At 45.0% G+C, this 26943-nt stretch overlaps 2 protein-coding genes across 10 annotated transcripts in view; one reads left to right on the top strand and one right to left on the bottom strand.

Annotated features, from left to right (window-relative positions):
- The window catches only part of EXOSC7 (exosome component 7), a 46210-nt gene extending 33851 nt beyond the window's left edge, over positions 1-12359 (bottom strand). Inside the window, exons 1-3 of the mRNA XM_088462975.1 lie at positions 12119-12359; positions 10753-10854; positions 5516-5610 (exon numbers count right to left, since the gene is read on the bottom strand). Coding sequence (XP_088319101.1) covers positions 5516-5610; positions 10753-10854; positions 12119-12175 — 254 coding nt within the window. The 5' untranslated portion in view covers positions 12176-12359. The remainder of the gene's footprint in view (positions 1-5515; positions 5611-10752; positions 10855-12118) is intronic.
- Positions 12115-26943, top strand: part of ZDHHC3 (zDHHC palmitoyltransferase 3) — a 72021-nt gene continuing 57192 nt past the window's right edge. Inside the window, exons 1-4 of one of the 9 annotated variants that reach the window (XM_088462934.1) lie at positions 12358-12477; positions 17657-17701; positions 18929-19091; positions 23196-23526. In XM_088462934.1, coding sequence (XP_088319060.1) covers positions 23224-23526 — 303 coding nt within the window. In that variant the 5' untranslated portion in view covers positions 12358-12477; positions 17657-17701; positions 18929-19091; positions 23196-23223. Of the gene's footprint in view, positions 12478-17312; positions 17352-17656; positions 17702-18925; positions 19092-23195; positions 23527-26943 lie in introns of those variants that run through there. The other 8 variants (XM_088462960.1, XM_088462932.1, XM_088462951.1 and 5 more) reach the window with 8 other exon arrangements.

Genomic DNA, 26943 nt, shown 5'->3' with positions numbered 1-26943 from the left:
GGAAGTCTCCCCAGCCGAAAGATCAGGTGACTGAAAGGCTGGAACAACAATTTCCTGATTAATGTGGAACCTGGAAACCACCTTAGGCAGGAAATCAGGACGAGTGCGAAGCACCGCTCTGTCCTGATGAAAAATCAGAAAAGGGGGACGACAAGAAAGCGCCCCCAAATCTGAAACCCTCCTGGCAGAAGCAATTGCCAAGAAAAAAACAGTTTTAAAAGTTAGCCACTTGAGCTCCACTCACTCCAAGGGCTCAAAAGGAGGACCCTGTAAGGCCCGAAGAACCCACGGGGCCACAGGTGGCACAAAGGCAGGCTGGATTCTCAAAACACCCTGGAAAAAGGTGTGTACGTCCGGCATAGCAGCGATCCTGCGCTGGAACCACACCGACAGAGCAGACACGTGTACCTTCAGTGAAGAAAGACGTAATCCTAAATCCAAACCCGACTGAAGGAAAGCCAGAATACGCGAAACCCGGGACACCTGGGGATCATAGTTTCTGGCCTCGCACCACTGAAAGTAAGTGTGCCACACTCTGTGATAGATCCTCGCGGAAGCAGGCTTGCGCGCCCTCAGCATGGTGGTAATAACGGAGCTAGAAAAGCCCAGAGACCTCAGGACGGCTGTCTCAAGAGCCACGCCGTCAAAGATAGTCGACCCAGATCCGGGTGAAGACAGGGCCCCTGAGACAACAGGTCCCGCCGTTGAGGTAGGAGGTACGGAGCGTCGATGGACAGGCTCCGCAGATCGGAGTACCACGGCCTTCTGGGCCACGCTGGGGCCACCAGGATCAGTGTGCCTCCGTCCTGTTTGAACTTGCGCAGGACCCGAGGCAGCAGAGATATCGGAGGGAACAAGTAAGCCAGTTGAAACAGCCATTTCACCGACAGCGCGTCTATCAGACCTGCGCCTGCGTCCCTTGTCCTTGACCCGTACACAGGCAGCTTGTGATTGTGACGGGACGCCATCAGGTCCAGCTCTGGCAGCCCCCACTTGTCCACGAGTAGTTGGAATACCTCTGGATGAAGCGACCATTCCCCGGGATGCACGTCGTAACGGCTGAGGAAGTCTGCCTCCCAATTGAGGACTCCTGGGATGAAAACTGCTGAGAGAGCTGGAAGATAGCGCTCCGCCCAAGCCAGGACGCGGGACACCTCCGACATCGCAGCTCGACTGCGAGTCCCTCCCTGGTGATTGATGTACGCCACCGTGGTGGCGTTGTCTGACTGCACCTGAACGGCCCTTCCGTGAAGAGCGGTGCCGGACAACTGCAGGGCTCTGTATACTGCCCGCAGTTCCAGGATGTTGATGGGAAGAATCGCTTCCTCCGCCGACCAACGACCCTGAAGTGACAAGGAGCCTGTCACCGCCCCCCAACCCCGGAGACTGGCATCTGTCGTGAGCAGAACCCATTCCGGGATCCAAAAGGGGCGCCCCTCTAGGAGATGAGCTGTCTGCAGCCACCAGGCTAGGGACAGACGCACCTCCGAGGACAACACCAGCATCTGAGAGCGGATCCTGTGTGGCAATCCGTTCCATTCCGAAAGAATCAGCCCCTGCAGGGGCCTGGAATGGAACTGGGCAAACTCCACCATGTCGAATGCCGACACCATGGACCCCAAAACTCTCATCGCTGAGTACACCGACACTCTGCCACTGCTCAGACAACTGTGAATCTGCAGCTGTAAGGAGGAGACCTTCTCTGGAGTCAGAAAAATCCGTTGCTGACGAGAGTACAGCAGGGCCCCCAAATGAACCATCCGTTGTGATGGGATGAGGGAGGATTTCTTCCAGTTGATCAACCAGCCGTGCGCCTGTAGACAAGCGACCGTCAGGTGGAGATGCTGGATCAGTACCTCCGGGGAGCTTGCCAGCAAGAGGAGGTCGTCTAGATACGGTAGCAACCGTATCCCCTGGCTCCGAAGGTGAGCCGCCATGACCGCCATCACCTTGGTAAATACCCTTGGTGCCGTGGAGAGACCAAAGGGTAGCGCCCTGAATTGGTAGTGGTTGTGGAGAATAGCAAACCGCAGAAACTGTTGGTGCGATGTTGCTATAGGCACATGGAGGTAGGCGTCCTGGATATCCAGGGAGACCATATAATCCCCCGGTTCCATCGCCAGTATGATGGAACGCAAAGTTTCCATCCTGAACTTGGGAACCCTGAGAAACCTGTTCAGGGACTTCAAATTGAGGATGGGGCGATGAGAGCCATTGGGTTTCTGCACCAGAAACAGCGTAGAGTAATACCCCATCCCACGTTGAGACTGTGGTACGGGTATAATGGACCCCCGCCGTCAGCAAGGCCTCTATGGCTTCCTGAACCTGTAAGGCCTTGGTTTTGTCCTGAGAAGGACTTGTGCAAAAAAACTGGCAAGGCAGCCTGTGCCGAAAAGACAGGGCGTACCCCTGGGAGACCACTTCTCGCACCCAGGCATCCGTGGTGGTATTGTGCCAGCACTGGGCGAATTGAAGAAGTCGGCCTCCCACTCTGGGGTCCCCCAGAGGGAGGCCCGTCCCATCACGCAGAAGGCTTATCTTCTGGCTTGGAAGAAGGGCGCCTAGCACTCCAGGCTTGCTTCTTTGGCTTTGAGGCGTTCTTGGGTGCGGACTGCCTCGGGAAGGACTGACCCTTTGCCTTGCCCTGAACCCGAAAGGAACGAAACGCCGAGCTCCGGACCTTAGCAGGTGTAGTAGCTGAAGGGAGGAAGGCTGACTTGGATTTTGCCAGGGTATCTACTATTTTGTCCAGGTCCGGACCAAATAGTAATTCCCCATTAAAAGGTAAGGCCTCCAAGCCTTTCTTTGAATCCGCGTCTGCTCTCCAAGACCGCAGACACTGCTGCCGCCGAAACCCTAGAGGTCAACAGGCTAGCATCCAAAGATGCTTCTCCAATGTAGGAGGCGGCATCTCTCATCTGTCCTAACAACGCCCTCTGGACGTCCGGAGATTCATCCGTAAACGTGTCCTCCAAGGCGTTGGCCCACCCCTCAATGGCCTTGGCCACCCAGGAGATGGCCATGGACGGCCGGGCTACAGCCCCTGAGAGAGAATAAATAGACTTTAGACAAGTCTCCACCTTCCTGTCCGTAGGATCCTTCAGCGAGGATATAGACGGCAATGGCAAAGTAGAACTCCTGATGAGGCGTGTTACATGGGAATCGACTGCAAGCGGAGTTTCCCATTTCTTACAATGTGCTTCCAGGAATGGATAATTGGACGCCAAGCGTTTCTGTGGCAGGAAACGCTTACTGGGCGTCTGCCAGGCCACCGCCATGTGATCAGTCAACTGATCAGACAAGGGGAACGCTGTAGAAGTAACCTTAGCTTTTTTAAAACTAGGATACCTTGCCTTGGGAGCGGGTGCCTCATCCTCAATCAGAAGAATGGCCCGCACCACCTTAACCAGAGCCCGCACATTGATGGAAGACTTAGTGTCTACCTCCTGGACTGAGGCATCTGAGGCTGAGTCATCCTTCACCTCACCATCATCCGAGGACCCCTCAGAATCCGAAAGATGCGCAGCCTGTGCCATGACTGAGCGTTTAGACGCCCTGGAGGGCACGTCACTGCGCAACATCGACTGAAAAGCCGAAGATGCTGCCGCCAAATCTTGGACAGTGTGGGAAAGCGCATCCACCCAGGGTGGAGGAGCTGCCACAGGAGCCTGAAACGGCACCACAGCCGGCTGTGCCACAGGGGTGGACTGAATATACATTGGCAACCCCGCATAGGGACCAACAGGCTGAGACCCCGGGGGAGTCTGCAATAATTGTGGGACACCCGGGGAATGGGGGATGGCAGGCTGGGGCAACGCCCTAGTAGGGGCGGCAGTCGGGACCGACAGACGGTCCGCGATGGACACCAGCACCTGGGGAAACATCGCCCATGGTGGCTCCTGCGACATGGGAGGTTTAGACGTACCAGGGACCGCCTGGCACCGTCCGTCCTGTGACAAATCCTCCCTATCCACTCCTGCAGAAGAACAATGCCGGAGCCCCGGAGTGCTCAATCTCCTCCTCAGACATGACTTAGGAAGAAAACGTGCGCACTCACCAGTGTGCTGAACAACAGCCCACAATATGGCACCGTGTTGCACACAACTGTATGTGACGGACCTCACAAATACGTGATCTATATAAGAGAGGTCAGTAGAAACGCCCTTCCCCCGCACACCTGTAGGGCTTGTAGGAGAAGGAAAGGGATAGGTATAGGCTGACAGTAAGTAGAAATAAGCACAGACAGGCAGCACTAGCAAAAGTCACATACCATGCAGGAAGATATACTCACTGCACCTTTCCTCTACAATCAACCTCCCAGATTCAGTGTCTGGGAGGGCTATAGTGCTGTGTACACTGTCCTTGTCGGGGGAGAGGTACACAGGGGGACCGGTCCGCGTGCTCCCTGAAGATCTGCGCTGCCAGTAAGAAAATGGCCACTGGAGACCTCAGAGGAGGAGTGGCCCGAGTAACTGCAGCTCAGCGACGCCAGACTCCGAGCTGAAAGGCGCGCTGAGCTGAGGGGAGGAGCCGCTGACAGGGAAGGCTTCCTCCCCTGGCTAGCATATTTAACCCCCGGGTTGCCGGCATCCCGCTTGCCGCATAATTTACCCTGGTGGTCTAGTGGTCTGGCGGGGTATGCCTCCGCTGGAGGGGGAGCCCGCCGCCACCGCTAGCGCCCCCGGTCTGTCCCCTAGACCGAGGGCATGGGACTGCATATAAAAGGCATTACCCGCGCACCGCCGCTAATCAGCGGTGCGCAGCTTACCTTAATCTCCCTGGCGTCTTCCGGCAGCAGTCCCGGGGGAAACCAGAGTCCGGCTAGTACAGACTCTGGCTTCCCCCGCCGCGATCCCCAGTTCAGTGCTGGCGTCGCGGCGCCAGCAGGGAGAAGGAGCGGCAGCGTGGGCATCTGTACAGACAGCCCAGCGCTGCCGCTCTGGAGAACAAAACTAATGTAATAATAAATTTAAACTAGTTAAATAAAAAGCTTTAGGGGGCTGCTCCTGCAGCCCCCCCCCGCAGGGTGACCCGACTCCGGACGGGCACCATCTCAAACTGAGGTGCCTGTGGCTCGGGGGCGGGGTATAGGGGAGGTTGGACCCAAGTGCATCCTGGGAGCAGCTAAAAGCTTTAACTCCGTGGTGCCCGAGGATCCAGGATCCAGCTATACCCCAAGGTCACCCTGTGGACCCCTATGGACCCTGAAGTAAAAATGTAAAAATTGTATATTTATGCAGATAAGCAGGGGCTTGTGTCTGTACTGAAAGTTAGATACATAACATGAATACACACTATTTAGAAATTCTAATAAGTTCCCATTGCTTTTTCTTTGCTAAAAATGAAAATGTGTAGTTTATCAATGTCTTGTAGATGCACAATAAAATTATAACACTGTAGTGTATATGGAATAATGAGAACATTTGTAATATATTTTTGGGGTGAAGCTTTATTAGAAGCACTGTAGTCTGATTATATACATACAAAACCAAAGTAGAGAGCTTTATTTACTAACCAGTCCACAAAGAATTCCAGATAACCTTTCCCTGGACGCTGCAACTTCGGCGTTCCCATCTCTGCTTTGACTCCCACTAAGACATCTGTGTGACCCTGAAACAAAAAACACATACATGGATGAGGAACAAACATGCCTTTTCTGGTCATGAACATATCTACATTAATCTACAAATCTCATGCAACAGCTTTATGACAAATGATTATGGCAATGTAGTTATTACTGTACAGTGTAATAATAAAAAAAAAAAAGTTTTGCTCACAACAAATGCCATTATTATTAGATTTCAATTATGAAACAATTCAGATACATTGGCAAAACACCAATTAGCCATTCTATGTACAGAAATATCTAAAAAGGTTAATACTTGAAAAGGCATTCTGTATCACATATACTTAGCAAATGGAAATCTGATGGCATAAATAAACAGATTGTTCCCTCTATTCTGACTACTCCAGTGCCTAGACTTTCATGTAACATGCAGGTATAGGATTGATTATGTGGAACGCTTGCCGCTACCCAGAGTAGTTACATTTATATAATTTTAATATATACCTATAAATTAAACAGATTTAAATGTTAACCCTATTTTGGTTTCACTGCCTAAGGCATTCCTGATCTAATAACCTGTTTAGCAGAGCTGCTCATAGTAACAGCACAGATAAAAAATGGGCTTGTGTGTCAAAAAAAAAAAGAAAAAAAAAAATCACGAAAAAATTCCTCTGCACCCGAGAGCAGAAATCCTGCTGCAGTTATAATCAAGGTAAAATTGCAAAGCTACATAGACAAGAGAAACAAATACTCAACTGCCCTGTTTAACTGAAAAAAATACTATTTTATACACACAAATGGATGAAAATGAAATGTGCAATATTCAATTTAAGCAAGTTGTTTTAATGAATACTAAACATAATAAAAGCTACTTCTTACAAAGATATTAATTGTCTCAGTACAACTTATGAATCCTATTACATAAATATATAGATAATACAACAAAAAATAAAAATGAGTATAAGGTCTCTGTATCAACAGAAAAAATAATAATGTCCCAATAGCAATAGAGCAACGATAAAATGACCTTATCAAGGTAAAAAAAAGTCCTCTAACAGAATCATTAACCAGGTTCCTTTATATGATGATGGTATAGGTAGTCTTTTTACCTGCTCGTTATTTGGAAGCTGCCCAACAATGTAGCGGTCAGTGCAGCGCTGACTATTAAATTGCAGGTAACACAACGCTGAGTCCGGACTTCAGTGCTGTATGTGGGCGGCTAAGAGTGTGCAGTGTCGTACTAGCCTCCGGTTCTCTTGCGGCATTTGAGGGCTGCAGGACCCGCTGGTTAGAAAAGATCACTCAACTCCGATGTTCAGGATGTAAGTGATAGTGGGTATTAAGGTGCGCCGTACCACCTCTCGGTCCTATTACAGCATGTAAGAAGCTGTAGGACCCGCCGGCTGCGTAGAACCGTCCACTCGCATAAAGGTGTTACAAGTGGTGACCGCTTGATCCAGGGAGCAGGTAACCATCAGAGCCTGGGTAAAATCTCAGGAGAAAGGGCAGACAGCGACAAGTTTCATCCACCACTGGACTTTATTCAAGCTGGATTAATTGGTATACAGTTGAAGATAAAGCATAAAGATGCATGGAGAATGTAATTCGTATTGGCCCTGTATTGTGTATATTTTCCTCAGCTTTGCATCTTGACACTGTTTTTTCATTGTGTTTTCTGGTGGGTTTGAACCAGTGTGCTTTTTCTGCAGTCTGCCTTTCTCCAGTGACCGTCTATCGGCACTGCAGCAGGGTGGTCGCCTCCTCTTACCGTTACCAAACGTTATCTTCTGGATGAGACATCTCCTGATGATGCTCAGTTTGAAAGGAAAAGCCTTCAAATAGTTACTCAAATTATTTTGCTGCAAGGAAGATAGATTAGTGTTCATGCTAGGTCCGGTGCCGGGCAGGACGCCACACCTAGAATGGGGCACTCCTGCGTGCGCCGATCATGCACCCGAAAAGGGGGCACAGTCACAAGAAAAGAGGCGTGTCTTTAAGGCACGTCCCCTATTCATCACCCTTGGGGCGTCCCCGGCATCTATTCGCCGACGGTGATCGCTGCACCACTGTTAATCCCACCCGTGGGACACTGCGGCCCGCGGGTGAGGAGGACACTCGCCATGTTGTTTATAGCGGGGCACCGCCTACAGGGCAGGGCGTGGCGCCCCGCTAAAACAGCCTAGCAGGTAAGCTAGAAGATACTCAGTCACCAAAGGGATAGAGGAGTCACGTTAAAACACCTTCCAGAGGGGTTTCTTTTTCTTGTCTCTGCTCAGCAGTCTAGGGGGTAAATTTACTAAAGTTTGGGTTTTTAGAAATGGAGATATTGCCCATAGCAACCAGATTCTAGCTATTACCTCCTAGAAGGCGCTAGATAAATAGTACAATCTGATTTGTTGCTATGGGCAACATCTTCACTTCTAAAAACCCGCACTTAGTAAATATAGGAGCTAACAAGATGTTAACATATAAGTTATGGCCGTCATGGAGTATTTCAAGGAAATAAAATGAACGGTAATAATTCTCCCTTTTATCAGACCAGCTGCGTAACAAAAAAAATCATGTCTCAGGAATTGTTCAAGGTATCACAGCAAAATGCAAGATTCTCAGACATGTTATGTAGGACACATCTTACCTGCATTCATGCACAATAATATAACAAAGATTTAAGATGATTATGGCATTGAACCTATAGCACAGAATACTTCAAGGCTTTAACATACTAATAAATCATAGTTGCCAATATTTGAATATATAGTTTCCAGAGATACTTTGTTGCTGAGTAGGTAAACTTAACCATGTCTTGTGCAACACTGCTTCAACCAAACGTGGACCAAGGCAACCCAAATTATACAGGATTTGGTTAGAACATGCTATTTTACATTGTAAAAACTCCTCTGCCCCTAGACTTTGTTTAAACATTAACTTAAGAAAAAAAAAAAAACACAGTAAGAATGTATGAATAGAAAAATAAAACATTGTGCAGTTTTCTTCCTCCCAAATCAGTCATTGCCTAAACAGTGCAATGCTCTCATTGTAAATTTTCCATGCCTCTATAATGGAAGGTTGGCCACATACACACCAATCCTGCCACTCTGTGCAAGCCCCAGGTGACTATACCAATGTTGACCTAAGCAAGGTCATATTACTTCAGTTGAAATACAAGCATACACATAGGTTAACAGTGCTACGTTGCTGTCATGTGAAAATGGCATGTACCAAGGTGCATTATAGCTCATCAATTTCAGACACGTTTTAGCACAAACTTTGCGGTATTGGGCCAAATGCCAGCTAGAGGCTACAGTATTGGGACAGCATAAAGAGCCTGTGTAAGCTAAAGTTTGAATCAGTGGTATAAAGCGGGCCATACACGGTGCGTTAAAACAGCCGATCCGACGGACTGGTACGATTTGGCTGCAATATCGCAACGTGTATGGGCATGATGTTGGACCGAGCGCACACCCGTGAGGTCATACATCGCACCCCGATCTTACTGCAGGATCAGGGGATACGATGTGAGATCCCATGCAGCGCTATGCATGTGGGGGAAAGGGAAGCCGGCATATCGGGAGGTTGGCCACCCGATCACACGTCGCATCGCACCATGTATGGCTGGCCTAAGTATGGACGTGCACACCGAGAAGAGCCAGTAAAGAAAATCTTGTTCTGAGCATTATTCTATTTTGCTGACAATCTGGGCCTGATTCAATGTTAGGAATAAGAGCAAAAAAGGAGCAATTTGCTCATGGAAAAAAACATGTTGCAAAGCATGGAGCGCAAATGCATTTATTTATTTTTCTGTATGCTGGGAATATGTGGCTTGCTTTTGCATGTAGGAAAAGAAAAACTGGGCAGCTTTGTTTTTCCACTGAAATGTAGAACTACGCTGGGACATGCCCTTCCCAAATATACATCTCTCTGCCCCAGCTGCAGTGTAACATGGTTTTAAAAAGGTGCAAAATGCTCCTTTTTTTGCACTTACTTCTAACTTTTGAATCAGGCCCTCTATTGCTCCAATACAATGAGATTTCAATGATGTAACTCTTAATGTGTTATGTTGCTATATGTTTTTTATAAATGTGCCTGACATTTTCATTTAGACGTAAATGTAATTAAAGATGGGGAGTAATCACAATGTGTTGTTAATTTGGTTGGTCTCTGGCACTCAGCATTGAATATATTTGCTGTCTTAAATCACTTTTTCTTGGTCCCATCATAAATGACATGCTCCTCTAATCTATTCACATGTCCCTTATATGGCCATCAAACCCCATCGCAGGCCCTTGCCACCAAGGCAGGTGTGGGCTGTCCCAGGTGGCATTTGCCTCCCAGGTCAGTGCAGTTTTGAATAGTTTGAGTTGGCAACCAACTGCGCAGGAAGTGCAGCAAGCGTCTAGAGGGGGAGCTGTAAGTATCCAAAGAGACCACTCATAGTGTAGCAAGGAATGGGAGGCTGCAGAGGCAGCATTGTAGGTGCACTTTATAATAGTGTGGAGCAGCATCTGTCCGCACTAGAAGTCCAGCAAGCAGCCACAGTTTGCAGAGACGGCGGTCTAAGCAGCCAAAGACCCCGGAAAAGGTAGTGCAGCAAAAGCAGAGCTGGAAGTGCTGTCTCTGGAAATGCATTGGTGAAACAGAAGTATTTGCTGCATAAAATGATGCACTGTTTCATTAGATTTCCTACTCAGACAGAAACCCTCCACTCCACCTAAAGTGTCTGCATTTAGCTCCCCTTCCCCCAACTGCATAACTATGAGGTCAAACAACCCAGATTGACACCATCTGTAATATACAAGTAGCATTGGAAGGACCCGCAGACTGTCTCTGCAGCCCAGTCATTCATTACATCATCTGCCAGATACGGTGATGGTAGGTTTGTTTTAAACACTATAGATAAGCTGTACAGGTATAATTTATTAAATATTGTTCACGACCTAGAGGTGACACTTTTCACCTCATTTTGCTTTAGGATTTGTGGTTAATGTAGTAACAATAAGGGTCCTTATAGGTTTTTTGTTTATGTTTTTTTACGTTACATGATCCACTTCAGTGCTTTAAAAATAATTTGACATTCATTCAAGAAAAATGCTCAGAAGCAAGATTTTTCCTTACACTATTTATGTAATCTTCCACATGGAGACAGACAGGTAAACTTTTATTTTATATACATATTTCCCATTACTTACAATTTTTACACGGGCAGAACCTGTGGTATTTGACACAACATCAGTCTCCACTTCAATGCCTCTGTAGTCCTCACATCCCCTGCCATCTACCCGTAAATCATCCTACAAAAAAAAAAATGGATATTTCAAAACCATTTTGTGTATAAAGTGTACGTACTGTACAGACGTACATGGTGATAATCCTGCAACAGTAATAGGGATAAGGTAACTATTCTCTGAATGTAACATGTTAAATGTAAAAGTATATACAGTGATGTCAGTGGTTTTTTATGGGACTCATCGGGACAGTTACAAAACTTACTTTGTATAATTTTTAATTCTTATAACTAGTTCTGAAAATAAGAAAAAAACTTCTGTGATATTAGATCTGAAATTAATAAGTATCCGAAGACATGCCCAAAGTGTGGAATCTGAGAGGTCCGTCGGCAACAGTCATCGGGGGCCATGCTGCCGAATGTAGCATGGCCCCCACCGTTGCTTATGACTCGAGGTCAGTACACCCTAGACATCGCATAGTATGTACCGGCCATAACCCTTCCTCTCCCCCCACAGCCACAGCCTAACCCTCCCCCTAGTGTAGGGGTATACAATAAGCGGCCCCCCCAGCTGTTGTAGAACTAGATAACCCAGCATGCCCTGCAACATTTTTGCTATTTGGCCAAGTTAAAACTGTTGCAAGGCACGCTGGAATGTGTAGTTTAACAACAGCTGGAGGGCCGCTTATTGCCCACCCCTGCCCTAGTGCCTAACCCCAATACCGTCGGGATGCTGGCGGTCAAGATGCTGATGCCGTGATTCTGACTGATATCGGGATTCCAGGACCGACAACCCGACTGCCGGAATATGGACTACATCACGTCCAGCTACTCTCATTAATATTAGCAGTACCCTAAGCATGGATTAGTGGGGGTGTTTCACAATTCTGATCCTCAAGCCCAGGTTTTTAAGGTCATCCATCCTTGAGCACTGGGGGAGATGTATCAAACTTTCTAAAGAGAACAAGTGCAGGTGTTAATCAGCTTCTACCTATATTTTTTACATTGTATGGAATGTACTTGGAAAATGATAGCTAGACGCTGATTGGCTGCTATGGGCAACTAAACCACTTATCTCTTTAGAAAGTTTGATAGATCTCCCCCTTAATTAGAGACTGGCAGCATGATTGGGTTCCCTGTGCTCAGGCAGGGATATTCGTAAAACCAGGCGTGTTAAGGTGGTTTGATGACTTAAGTGAGTAAAGACTAGACGTGTGCCATCTGTAGCGGGAGACACAGCGCACTCATAACCCTGCAGATGGGCAGTTGGTCTGTGGCATGGCACCTACTGAAGAACTACACATTTCAGCACAACAGGACCAAAGCTGCACCTGTACTCCGTGCAGGATGTACACCTTCTCCGCCTCGCTCAGCACCACAGACGCCATGCCGCCGTCAGCCCGGGACTACTACTGCCGAAGCTGTTTCCGCCAACACACGTGTCCTACGGCATCAGGACGCGACCATGTGTGACCTGGGTTCTGCCCACACAGCATCTAGCAAGGAACCTGACGTCATCAGCGTGCTGCCAGTCCTTCCTCCCTGGTGGTGCTGTGTGCGGTGCGGTGTGGGTGCGGCGGTGCCCTGTGCTTCATCCCTAGTCCCCACCTCCTCCTCAGTGTGGGCGGAGAGCCCGGGGCCTGTCACCGGCCTTCAGCTCAGGTGAGGAAGGAGAGGAGCAGTACCAACTGTAAGTAGTACTGTGTATTTACAGCGCTCAGATTAGCACAGGGTATGGGCAGCGGATTTATCCCGGGCTAGTGCTGTTAGTGATATGTCTGGCGCTACAAGGCACATGCAGAATGAGCATGGGGAGTTCGTGCATTCATCTCATTATGTAATGTGTTACTACTGTAGCATAACACTGTAACTCTTCATGTGGTGTATAACAAAAGCATGTGTTGTGACATGCATTTAGTCATGCAAGTTTATCCGCAGGGCACACACACATGACCAATATGTATACATAGATAAACAATATATGTATACATATACCCTTTCACTACCTGATCTGTGAGCTGTACACTGCTGCAGGGAACCAATCCTCTATTGGATATATCCAGCTGAGGACATTAAGAAACATCAGGCTGGATAGGTAATTCATCATTTGACCTGAGAACTGAATATATATTGTGATAGGAGCAGCCAGTTCTAAGTGTTTTTAAAGGACGTATTAATTGCCATCCTGATGGAGGATTGAAGTTTAGTCTGGAAGTATAACGAGCTCGACAGCAAGTTATTAACATCTAACCCACAATGGCCACGATATATATGTGTGATGTGTTGATTGTCATTGGGTGTACTCTGGTTGAGGGTCTCATTGTAGAAACTGAAAGTGGATCCCTTCTTCATCTACATCTTCATCCCCTTAAAAGGACATTAAAACAGAAATTGTAAGGGAAAGTTTGAACATGCATAAGTGGAGCTTGGCGCTCTCCAAGATCAGTATTCCGTGTGTATGTATATGTATATATATATATATATATATATATATATATATATATATACACACACACACACGCCCAATGTGTATACATATACACACAATATGTGTATACATATACACTTTCACAACATACACACTTATGTAAGATGCACATATAATATATGACATCAGAATGCAGTGATTATTTATACAATAACTAGTTATATGACCAGACCATATGACTAATTATTGCAGGACTTTTTTCCCTCACCTATACCATTGTCTCCTGCCCACTACCTACAGTGGCACCAAACCTTTGAGTACTGCCGCTCTGCTGCTTATTTGGGTATTTTGACTGCTGATGCAGCAATGTTTATAAACCTTTTCCATGTCCTGCAATGTTTTGTGCTGTTAAGCTGGATACACTACGATATATTGACCAATCTTGCGGTACACTGTAGATCGCAATGCCCATCGTATAGTGTGTACATCCAGTTAATCATTTGATGAATTGTGTGGTCGCATCTGATGTTCTGCACATCAGATGGGTTGATGTGAGGTACGATGCGGTTCATTAACATTTATACTGTAATGATATATTTTATTGTCGTGCAGTGTGTACTTGGTCATAATATATAATTACATCGTATTGGCCCACTACAGGATCGGCAGGTGTGTACCAAGCTTGTCCATTTTTTCTTGTTTGTTCATACTGTTTCTGTTTATGGAGTTTGTAGGGCTCTGCGGTGCCCTTGTGGCGCCATATAAATAAAACAATGATGTGACATATACTTTTCCATGGCTTAATTATAGAACAGTAATACCCCTTTTACACTAGGCAAATAACCCAGGTTATTGCCGTGTAAAAGGCTCCCTGAAAAATAACCCAGGTCCAGTTACCCGGCAATCCAACTCATGTAGCAAGCAGGGTTATGGGGCAGTGTAAACGGGTGATCCGGGTCATCCAACCGGCTCACTGGTGCTTGGAGATGATATCATCTCCAAGCGCTGGCAGAAAACTTCACACTGCACCCATGTGAAGTGTTAAATTCTGACCCGGGAATATCCCGTGTGAGAGCTGCAATGTGAATGGGGTCTGTCCTGGGTTGGAACTGTGGGCCTGATTCTGCTTTGGGAATAAAGTGAGAACTTGGGAACTGTGTACCTGGACAAATCATGTTGCAATGCAAGGGGTGTAAATACATAATTTAGCATGTAGTGTAAATACTGGCTGCTTTTGTATGTAGCCCATAAATACTGCACAGCTTTATTATTACACTGCACTTTAGATGTCAGTTTGGACACACCACTCTCAAATCTAAATCTCTCTGCACATTTTAAATCTCCCCCACCTGCAGTGCAGCATGGTTTCACCAAGATGGTCAGTTAAGTGCTAAATCTCACTATTTCCAAAGCTGAATCAGACCCTGTGTTCAAAATCCAGAGTCAGACCCGGAATTTTGGTGTAAAAGGGGTACAAAGCTGGGTACACACTGCCAGATAAATTGGCCAATCAATTGATCGGCCAATGTATCTGCTGCCCGTCGGCCGGTGCGTACCCGCGATATTCACCATTCACCGACATATCGCATTGGCTGTACTGCTCCATCAGCAGGTGTGTACGGGTGTACACACACAGCAGCAGCCGTGAGGAGAGGGGCGGGACATGCCCCCCGACTGCGGGACCCGAGGGCGCAAGCAGATGATGGCCGTTCAGTGTGTATGAACGACCATCATCTGCAGTTATATCTGTCATATATTTTAATATATATATATATATGTGTATATATATATATATATATATATATATAGAGAGTAAAGCCAACCCTAGCAAGTTATCACTTTACTTTAAGCATAGCTTCTGGGAATACCATAGGCTTTTAAATCTGTCTAGCCGCAGTTGTCTATATTTATTTTCCTGAAATCATTGACACTATTTTATGTTTCAATGTTTTTTCATTATTTGTATTTTTTGTATTGGCATTTAGAGCCTGATTCTGAGTTGAGAATAAAGTAAGATAGAACAAGTAACTGTGTACCTGGATAAACCATGTTGCAATGCAAATAAAGAAATTTTTTTGCATGCGTGGTAAATACTGGCTGCTTTTGCATGTAGCCCACAAATGCTGGACAGCTTTATTTTTACACTACAATTTAGATTTCAGTTTGGACTCACCCCTCCCAAATCTAAATCGCACATTTTAAATCTGTCCCACCTGTAGTGCTGCATGGTTTTACCAAGATGCACAGTTACATGCTTTTTCTTGCTTTATTCCCATCTCATAATCAGGCCCTTAGGCCAGGTACACATCTAGCGATATATTGGACAATATATCATTCCGACGCAGATTGGAGCAATATATCATTTATATCGCTAAGTGTGTACCCTCAATTGCACGTTGACGTACATCGTCAGCAACTTCGTCATACCTGATGTGCTGCATGTTAGATGGGCTGACGTCAGTGACTATCGCATGCAGGTGAATGCAGGATGGAATTGTATATTGCCCGGTTGTACACCAAATCGTGCAGTGTGTACAGCCTCCCAAAATGTGTTTTCATCGGGCATTGGGTCGGCTGGGATACAGCTTATTCTAATGTGTACCTGGCCTTAGTTGGCTTTGTGCTCTGTAAAAGCCTTTCCATAGACCAGTGGTTCCCAAACTTTCTTGAATAACGGCACCCTAGCGTAGCAACATTTTTTTTCACGGCACCCCTAAGCCAAAAGTTTGTTATTGAGAAATTCAGAAAAAAAAAAATTAAGTAAATTGTGACTACCTGTCATCCTTAGGGTCAGTTATGTGGTGGTAGACAGGGTTGCATTTCTGTTTGCCCACATATTTTATGTTTTTGCCTCTTACATTGACCATAAATAGTTTGATTTGGTGCTGAGCCACCCCTGAGCGTGTGCCGGGGGCACCCCAGGGTGCCACGGCACACAGTTTGGGAACCACTGCCATAGACTATTGACTGATATGTGTGTGTGGTTATATTATCACAAGAAGTGAGTTATTATGATTGGAAGATAAATTATTCTACAGAAGAGAACGGCAGGCCTTGTGTGTTGTCATGGCTGGTTTTTCTTCCACCCCAGTTGCCTAGGATGCTTGTTAGGAGGAGACATGGTGAGCAATGTTTCGTGCGCAGTGACTTTGGAGATGCAAAGTAGTGGAAGTAAAAATGTCAGGCATTACCATTCTTTAAAGGCTGTTAGGCATAGATCCAATATTATAAATAAAATACTTGCTTTTATCTCGCAGTATAACAAATGATTTCCAGGAATAAAAAGCAAAGTGGTTTTTATTTTCTTTTACCACTTGCCAAAATGTCTTTATTTTTGATCAACTTGTTCTTTTTTTTCTGCCCATCATTATGCATGTCCCATGGTATTTCTGTCACCACAGAAACTGGACTCTTCATGTCATGAGATAAGAAGGTAGAACATAAGATGAAAGTGGTTTGAAGCACAGTGTTCATTTACAGTCTGCTGTATCCTTGGGAGATGGACACTGGAAAAAGCCTCGTATTGCATTGCTTCAGAGTAATTGTAACTTCCATTGGCCATATTACATCCTACAAGTGTACAATCAATATAATGGTCATAAACAGGGCTCATTTTCCACTAATCTATAACTACCGAAAAATCTAGCAGAGCTGAATAGTAATGTCTACAGGAGTAGGGATTTTTCGAATCCTTTAAGCCATCATTAATTAACTTTTTTGGAAGGTACCAGATCTTTTACTTTTGTTAACATAAAAATGGTTTTTCACTTTTGCTGTCAACCGAGAATAGTTTATACTTGCTATGTAGCTGGGTGCACTGTAAACATATATACGAATAAAGTATATTATTTGTGCTAATCCATAAAACTAACAATTGCACTTAACTTGAATCAATGTAAAAAAAAAATAACTTCTTGTAATAGTAATGTCAGTGTATATAACCACTTACACTGTACTTTTGTTTGGAGAGCCTTTTAGCTTTCAAATAGTATGGTAATGAAATCACTGCCTGGGCGGGAGAGGAGGGCAGGGTTGAGCTGGGTCAGGTGTAATTAAGGAAGTGACTAGCTAACAAGAAGAACTGCACTTTGCTTCCTGGTTGTCGTTCTTGCTACAGGGAACGTCTCTGGATCTAGGTTTGTGTTCTGACTTCAGATTCTCAGGTCTTTAAGGTTCTGCTCCAAGTTCCCTGTGTCAATCTTTGGCTTCTATGGTTTCCCTAGTATTGGTTCTGTTATAGTCACAACTTATACTATGACTTTGTGTGGCTGATGTCGGAAGAATGACTTTATGGTGTATGATTCAGAATATTCATGTTAAGCTGTGAGAAGGCTACAGTATATTAAAGAGCTTAGATTTCTGACTCCTTTCACTCTGCTGTAAGTGTGCTCATTTCCAAGATCTGTTTTTCATTCATTTGAAGTAATGTCTCTACTTCTAGACAAAGCAGTTTCCACAGTAACGTTTAAAGCAATGGATCAGTTAGGTAAGTGCAATAGGTACAGCCAATTGACTTGTTAGCGCTTCACTGATTAAATGTCCATTTATTGGCTTGAGAGGTATTATGCTTAAAATAATTTTTCCATGTGTATTTTATTGCTGCAAATTAAGATATTTCAAAATAAAACACCTCAGAGAATAGTAATGCTAGCAGATCTCTACCTCCGTTGCATTTAACGGTAATGGTGCATACAAATGGTCAGATTTCATGAACGATTTTTACAACGATTTGAACGATTTCATCAACGAACGATTTCTGACAGTATTAAAATTAATGAAATCGTCAAAATCTGACTGCAAACACAGTCGATGTCAGAGATCATTATCTGACATACGGGAACGCACATCATTCGTCGATGCATGCCCTACATGTCAAAGATATGAACGATTGAACAATTTTTACAATCGTTATCGTTCATATCTGATAAGAAATCTGACCGTATGTATGCACCATAAGGATTTTCTTTACACACTACATTTTCCTGGGGGTACACTTTTATCATTAAAGGTTATTTGGTGTTTTATATTCATTATTTTTGTGTGTTTTGTAAAGGCGTTCAGTTATTTATGGCAACAATAATTGAGCTACAGATACGTTGTTACTTCAGTGTTTATACAGATTAGCAACCTATGATTTTCTACCTGCTATTAAACAACTTGACTGAGCAATTGGTGTGCAGTGGGAGTAATAGATGACAACTGAGACTCCATGTTGTATAACCATGCATTCAATTATATATCATTCAGTCTATTCCAGTATTACCAAGGACCATAGACCTGTCAAATGTGTTGTTGTTTTTTTTTTTTTTTTTTTTTTTTTTTTTTTATCAGATAAATTGTTAAAATATGGTCTTATTAGAAATGAGTGAAATCGCCATGAACAGGTCAGGAAAACACAGCCCACATGCGCCCTATACAGTCTGGAACATTTTGACCTGAATGGAACTGGTCCAATAAATCTGGGTGCACATTAGGGGACAATTGTTTAGTCCCCTCACAACTAGACAAGGCTGGTTTTTGCTTTGCCCTTTGGCTAAACCTGCAAGTGCTAAAGCTTGGTAGATCTTTTTGCTCATTACTAATACATATAAGATATTTTATTTCAACTACATTTTTTAGGACCATATACGAGTATATTTCTTTCATGATTTCTACTTTCATCCTAGCAACATTTTATTTTATGTGTTTTTCACCCTCTTTCCTTACTTAGCAGGTGCTTACCTGAGCCTGTGCAAGTCACTGTGCATACATTGCTTTTCAAATCATAAGAAAGGGGAATAGTTTATTCTGTCATGGAAAAATATTCATTTGTCATTTTAAAATCTGGCAAGGCGCGGCACCCTGCTAAAACAGCCTAGCGGGAAGACTATACACAGGTGAGCCAATGTTACACTGCTATCTCAGAGGTTAGATATTCCAGAGATCACAATTAAATTACATATTATATAAAAAAAAGGGTCAATAAAATGAAACCTAAAATGCATTGGGCAGAATTCAATTGTTTTAGCGCGCCCGATTTCCCATCTAAAGTGACGGGTGATCGCGGGGCGCTGTTCAATTGACGCCAATTATCGAGCTGATCGCGCCCTTAGAGCTGTTTGGGTGCCCATATGGGTCACTTTTTGCGAGCTGAAATGGCACGCCACCAGCTAATCACGCCCGTCAGGAGCAACAATTGAATAGCTCCATCGGGCGTGAAGGGGGCAGGAAACAATTGAATTCCACCCATAGGGCCAAATGTAATAGGTAGTCTGTTTTGGTAAATTGCGAGTTTGGTGCTAAACTCGCTTTTTTTCACAACTCTCCAATGTAATAGAGTGTCTGTTCACTAAAACTCGCATTTTTCAGAGTTACTAAAACTCTCCATTCTCAAACTCGCATTCAGATGTTTTCACATTGAAAACAATCAACTCGCCCAATGTAATAGGGTGTCTGTTTCAGACTCGCAAAAAAAAGATTACCAAAAGTCCCCAAATAATAGACCTGCTTCAGGCTAGCGAGTACATCCTGAGCAGGTCAGATTAACACAGAAACATGCACATATCCATGAGATATGTACATGTTTCTGTGTGTACTTATGTAAAATGTGTTTAAATTAAAAAAAAATGACGTGCACCCCCTTCCCAAAAGCATAACCAGCCCCGGGCTTTATAAAGCCTGTTCTGGTTCTAAAAATATAGGGGCCAAAATACGTAGGGGGCCCCTGTATATTAAGAACCAGCACAGGGCTTTGTTGAGCTGGTCCTGGTTCTGGAAAATCAGGGGACAAAACGAGTAGGGGTCCCCTGAAAATTCCAGAACCAGCACCGAACTCTTTCTAGCGGGGGATAATGCCACAGCCAGGGGAAACCTTTCACCTAGGGCGGTGGGTGCCGGGTTGATAGTGTAAAGTGTAAAAATAAGTTTTCCATATTCTCCTTAGTTGTAGAACCACAAGTACCAGCAAGCCTTCCCTGCATGCTGGTATTTGGAGAACCACAAATACCAGCATGCGGGGCATTACGGGCCCGCTGGCACTTGTAGTTCCACAACTAAAGAAGTACGTAAATAAACAAACATACCCCGTGAAAGTAAAATTTTAATAAAACATACATGCACACTCACACTCACACATACTCACCTAGTATCCGAAGTAATCCATAGGGGTGTACCTGAAAAAAAAATCCATACTCGCCTCTCCTATGCGTAGATCACGTCCTCTTCTCCAAGTAGGCAATCCAGGGGATAAACTAAAAAAACCCGATCCATGCCGGACACAGCAAAGGTATGTGTGTACACATGGTGTATGGTGGGAGCTGCTACATCGTAACCGCAAGATTAATTGAGGTTAATCTTGTGGTTACATCAATGATACAATGTTTGCTCAGTCCGTATGAATCGTTTTTTTTTGCGTTTTTTTATTTTAACCCCTGGATTGCCTACTTGGAGAAGAGGACGTGATCTACGCATAGGAGAGGTGAGTATGGATTTTTTTTTCAGGTACACCCCTATGGATTACGTCGGATACTAGGTGAGTATGTGTGAGTGTGCATTTATGTTTTATTAAAATTTTACTTTCACGGGGTATGTTTGTTTATTTATGTATTTCTTTAGTTGTGGAACTACAAGTGCCAGCGGGCCCGTAATGCCCCGCATGCTGGTATTTGTGGTTCTCCAAATACCAGCATGCAGGGAAGGCTTGCTGGTACTTGTGGTTCTACAACTAAAGACAATATTGAAAACTTATTTTTACACTTTACACTATCAACCCGGCACCCACCACCCTAGGGTGCCGGGGATAGCCCCGGGCTATCAGTCTAGGCCTGGGGTGCCCTGGAGAGGGGTGCCCCTTTATTGGGGGGGGTACCCAACTCCCCAGGGATCCCCGGCCTGGACTGACTAGCGGTCAGGGATAATGCTTTGGCCGGGGAAACCGGTGAAAGGTTTTCCCTGGCTGTGGCATTATTCCCCCGCTAGACAGAGTTCGGTGCTGGTTCTGGAATTTTCAGGGGACCCCTACTCGTTTTGTCCCCTGATTTTCCAGAACCAGCTCAACAAAGCCCTGTGCTGGTTCTTAATATACAGGGGCCCCCTACGCATTTTGGCCCCTGTATTTTTAGAACCAGAACAGGCTTTATAAAGCCCGGGGCTGGTTATGCTTTTGGGGAGGGGGTGCACGTTTTTTTTTTTTTTTTTTTTTTTACACACATACAGAAGCCATCACGGATCTCACTGATCTGTGATGGCTTCTCTAAAACTCGCACCTTTTAATGCTACTCGCATTAAAAGGTGTCAGTTTACATTGTCCTAAACTCGCCTGCACTCGCAAATGCAGTAGCCTCGAGCTGAAAAGTTCGCAGGCTATTGAATTTGCGAGTTTCAGTACAAACTCGCACTTTTTAAAACTGCGAGAAAGTGCGAGTTTGTACTGTTACTAAAACTGACACCCTATTACATTTGGCCCATAGACTTCATTTCTCCATTCAAGAACATTTTTCACATTAGTCTACTTTTCATTTTTCTAATTTACTTTCTGAGGGGGAAATTATGCAAAAGTCTTTTATAGTCGCATAATTCAGATGTTTAGTCAAAATTGGGTTATGTGTAACTGCGCTAAAAAGCAGCTTACCGATGTCGGGAGCTGCTTGGGTGGAGGTTACCAACCTCCTTGGTTAATATAAGGCACACGTGGCACAGTATATTGCCAAACCAAGCATTAACCCAGTGTTTTTCAACCAGTTGTCAAGTGTGCCGTCCGAGGTCAGCTCAGTCAGAACCATGGGCGCCTTTGCTTGTACTGTGTGCCTGGGCAGCGCTGGGCTCTTCTGGGTGGCTCAGGCGCAACTGGGCCTTGACCTATGGAGACTCAGCGGCGTGACATTATGAGTCACGCACGCCACGTTGGGAGTGTGGGATGCAGGGCCCCTCGGTGTATAGCATAAAGATGTTTCGCTCAGAGGAGTTGCACCTGCTGACCTAGAAAGTGTACAAGGTGAGGCCGTTGCACTACCTGCATCATGTTACCTGCAGCTTGGGCAGTACTGGGTGAGGGGCACTGTAACCCCGGGGAGCACAACACAGTACTATACTAGCATGTTGTTACTGCTGCTCGTTGACCGGATACTTGTTGTTCTTGGGAGTCTGACATGTATGCGGTTCTCTCTAACCTCCAGCCCTGATCATGTTGTGTGGCTGTGCACAGGGTACTCTGCTGTTGGGCTGTAGGCTGGATACCCTCTTACTGTCACCTACTGCTGCCCAGGGTCGTAGTGCTTATTATGACCCATGCGGATTAGGAACAGGGGGGCACTTTTTCTGTGCTGATTTCATCTCCCGCTTCTCCTCCTCACACATGTTTTTTATGTACGTGATTATTGTTTTTTTTTACTTAAATGTAAACTTTTGCAGCATTATTGTAATTTGCAATTGACTATCTAGTTTTATAATACATAAACAGTGTTGATGCTTTTTTTTCTTGCTTTTTTTTATTCTTATTTTTTTAATCTATTTGCATATTTTTAGATATTTATTTGATTCTAAATTAATTACAAACATGGGTTTACTATCCACGTTAGAACAATAGGAAAACCTCTGTCTAGAATCCTTCTTTATATATCAGATCACCATCAGAACAACATATCGTACATTATCTTATCATTCATAGGTCATTATTATATCATTCATAGGTCACGCACGCCACATCGCCGAATGGTGTGCCTTTGCAATTTTAAAATCTTGTGTGGTGTGCCTCCAGTTGAAAGAGGTTGAACATCACTGCACTAACCTTATATGCTGGTGAATTTGCATCTAACCTTATATGCTGGTGTATTAACTACTGTATGTAATTGCAGATATTTTAAAACAATATAATAATTTTTATTAAGTAAAACACAAATGCTGCTATGCACATTTCAATGACAGTATTTTATATTCCGTTGTATATTGATAATTACTTTGTGCGTGCAACACCAATGAAAACTAATTCCAAGTGTTTTTTCTAGGGTAAAACTATGGACTATAAAACTTATCATGCCGACTCCAAGCCACCGCTGCCGTGACATTGAGAGGAAAGCAGAATACCTCCAGCCAGAGAAGTGTGTCCCACCGCCTGTGGATAACTCCATGGCTAAAGTGTGGTTCATCAAAGATGGCTGCGGCATCGCATGTGCCGTGGTTACCTGGTTTCTGATTTTCTATGCTGAGTTTGTGGTCATTTTTGTTATGCTGTTGCCGTCCAAGAACTTAATTTATAGCACAATCAATGGGATTATTTTTAATTCACTGGCATTTATGGCTTTAGCTTCACATCTACGTGCTATGATCACCGATCCTGTAAGTATGTCAAGGATTTAGTCGTTGTTTAAGGTTTATTTAGCATAATCCATGTCTCTTTTCTGTTATTACATTTGGGTATTTTAATTTTTTCTGACTTTAGAGTCAAAATGATTGATCCCCTAGACTGTCTACTAAGTAGGTCCTCAGGCCCTGATTCAGAGCCGGACGCTCTGAATCAGGGCGTTTGTTTGATTTTTTTGGAGCGGCCTCCTGGCCGCTCGCATAGCTGTGGGTGACCACCCACAGCTATTGCGAGCGGCCAGGATGATGGTCGCGATGGTCAAGACCATCGCGACCATCGGGCTTGCGACGAGACCCTTGTGATAGGGTCTCATGGCCGCAAGCCCCAGAGAGCTTCTGGCTCTAATAGAGCCGGAAGCTCTCCCACTGACATCACCGATGATGTCAGTGGGGCCGCCCACAAACGGCAGACGTTCGCATGGGAACGCCTCCATTTGTGAAGCCACCCCCCCGCCACGCCTACAAAACGGGTGAGCTGTCGATCAACATTGACAGCTGCCCCTTTTGTAGTGAGCCACAGAGCAAGTGCTTTTTGTGCTCACGCCGTGCGTGCGCACTGGGCCACCATCGATCCGCTTGCGGGCGGGTCTTAATCAGACCCACAATGTGGTGAAATTACACAGTTTGAAAAGTTTAAAAAAGTGTGCTAGATGGAGGTTAGAAAAAAGGGTATATTGTGCATTTCCCTTTTATTTGTATGGTGCGAATATTTACCAACATTTTTCATTATGAGATATCATCATAAATAGTAATATCACTATATCACATCAATATTTTTTCTCTTTTTCTTCAAATTAAACTTTACCCTAAATCATCCAACATATCCTCCCACTGACCGCTGTAAGTTCCTGCACCCGAAGCGCTGCACATTGCACACCTTTCCTAATTCTGCATATACCAAAGACATATTAATACAATAGAGGAACAGCTTTAAACAGGTTATGCTTTTATTACTACACAATTTAATTTTAAAACCAAATTAACTTGCCATATTTCTAATGCAATGGTTCCAGAACGTTCTCAGTTCTCTTCACCCTTAGTGTTTGTTTTTATGGCTAAGTGATAGATTCCATTAGCAGCGACGTTCTGTCGGGTAAGGTTTTCCTACCATATAACGTCCATTGTGTGCAGTTGCAAGTTGTGCTTAATTGAATCTCCCCCCTAAAGCTTCTTATTGAGATTCTGTGTAATAATTATGCTGTGCTCCTTCAGTTCAATTATGATAAGTTGGGACAAGGTTGTGTTTCTGTTTGTCCCCGTTTTCTCTTGATCGGCAGCCACCAGCTTTGGTTTACCTATCGCAAGTCCTAAATTGTGGCTGGATCTTGTGATTTTTTGCACCACGCATACGCTGTAGATGGGCATTCACAACTTTCACAACTACGGGAAAGTAATACACATCTCAGCCACTTCTTCACGTGCAGCTCTGTGGGTGTAACTGGGTATCAACTTGGCCTTCACACGTAGCCTAAGGGGCATATTCAATTAGAATAGTACAATCTCCCACTTGCATGGTTTTTTCCTGCAGCCCCAGAGCACGACCAGTTTATCCTAAAATCCATATTTTTAGGAAAAATGGTTGGGAATTGCTCTGGGACCCTTGCGGCACCCCCCTAATGACTAAGCAATTGGAATTTTTCAATTAGCAGACTTAGGCCCTCATTCAGAGCCGCTCGTTAGCGGCAGTACGCTCGTTCCGAGCGATGTTCGCACATCTGCGCATGCGTACGGTTTTTAGTACGCATGCGCGAACCAGTCAGTGCGGCCGAAAATCGTTTGTTCGCTATTTAGCGAGTGCCTGCTAATTTGAGTGACAGAATGAGGCGTATGTGGGTGGTAACAGGGGAAGGTGCTTGAAAAGGGGGAGTGGAGATCAGAACACAGGCGTGCTTAAAGGTCAAAGCGGGCGTTTTATGGGTGTGCATAATTAATACAGCAGCGTCATTCACCACGTCACTGGGTTATTTTATAGTCAGAACTGCTCGCAATATTGTGGTTGAAAAAACCAACCACAAGAATAGCGAGCAGTTCATACGCTGTTCGATGTACTCGATTAATCTAATAAATAGCGGACATGACGTATGATGCGAGCGGCCAGGGGGCGTTTTTATCAAATAAACGAGCGTATGTTTTGCTCGCTCGTTCAGACATGGAGGCGGCAACAGACCGCAAAGAGCGAACGGTTCATTTGAATAGCCACCCCCTTTTTATGAACGAGCGAGCGCTAATTGCGAGCGGCTCTGAATGAGGGCCTTAGTCAGTAATCACCTTCCGAAGCGCTGCCTTCTTCCTCCAGCGTCGTGATCCGGACCTCTGCAGCATTGGTGTGTGTAAGTATGTGGCAGTGTATGTAGTAAGTTTGAGTGTCTGTGTGGCCCCCCCTTGTGTTTGTGTGCCCCTCCGCAGGCAACAACAGGGAGAGCTACATCTACCAGCAGCCCCCTCACCTCCTAGCAGCCCCCTTCCAGTGCAAAGATGGAGAGAAGATGACCGGGAACCACGAAGACCACCGAACATGTAAGTGTATGTATGTATGTATGTATATATGTGTGTATGTATATATGTGTGTATGTATCTATCTATGTGTGTGTGTGTATGTGTATATATATATATATATGTGTGTGTGTGTGTGTGTGTGTATATATATATATATATATATATATATATATATATTTCTCTTTCATCCACTAGGGGACACTGGAGGTGCTTACGTTGGGGTATAGAGGCGTGGATAGCTGGAGCCGGCACTTTAAAATTTAGAAGTGTGGAGCTCCTCCCCCTCTATGCCCCACCAGCCCTCAGTTTAGAAAATGTGCCTAAGGAGCTGGTCACAACCTGCTGTGCTCCAGCAAGTCAATGATTTTCTTTCTTTTATTTAACATATTTATTATTATTTTATAACATCTTTTACATTGTTTTTGAGGTACCCTTCGCCACCTCTCTAAAGGTGGGGTCCGGGTACCTGGCGACCTGTTAACCTCCTGGGTTAATATGGAAGGAGTGTGCAGTGATTAAACTAAAAGCTGACAGCTCCTTAATGCCAGCACACACAGCACAGACTGCCTCCAGGAAGAAGCTGTGAGGAGAGTGCTGTTAATACAGAGGAGCCGTCCAGAGGGGAGCGCAGTGAGTATGATCACATGCACTTTCCCCGACTCCTGCCCCGCTGCCAGCGCTGGTTTCAGAGAGTGCTAGAAGCGCTGCTCAATGATATGCTTCTCCCCTCTCCCCGCTGATGAGCGCGACTAGTGGCTCCTTCTCAGCAGGGCTAGCGCAGGGGGGAGGTGATAGCAGTGTGGTGGCCATTTTACAGTCCCTCGGACTTGAGAAGAAAGGGGACGGTGCCTAATAGCGCTGGCTCCCTGGTCTAATTAACGTGGCAGTGGCTGTTAG

This window comes from Taudactylus pleione, unplaced genomic scaffold, assembly GCF_031769625.1.
Source record: "Taudactylus pleione unplaced genomic scaffold, aTauple2 ptg000053l, whole genome shotgun sequence".
NCBI lineage: Eukaryota > Metazoa > Chordata > Amphibia > Anura > Myobatrachidae > Taudactylus > Taudactylus pleione.
The sequence above is the reverse complement of the archived record's forward strand: the minus strand, read 5'-3'. Positions and strand labels throughout refer to the sequence as shown.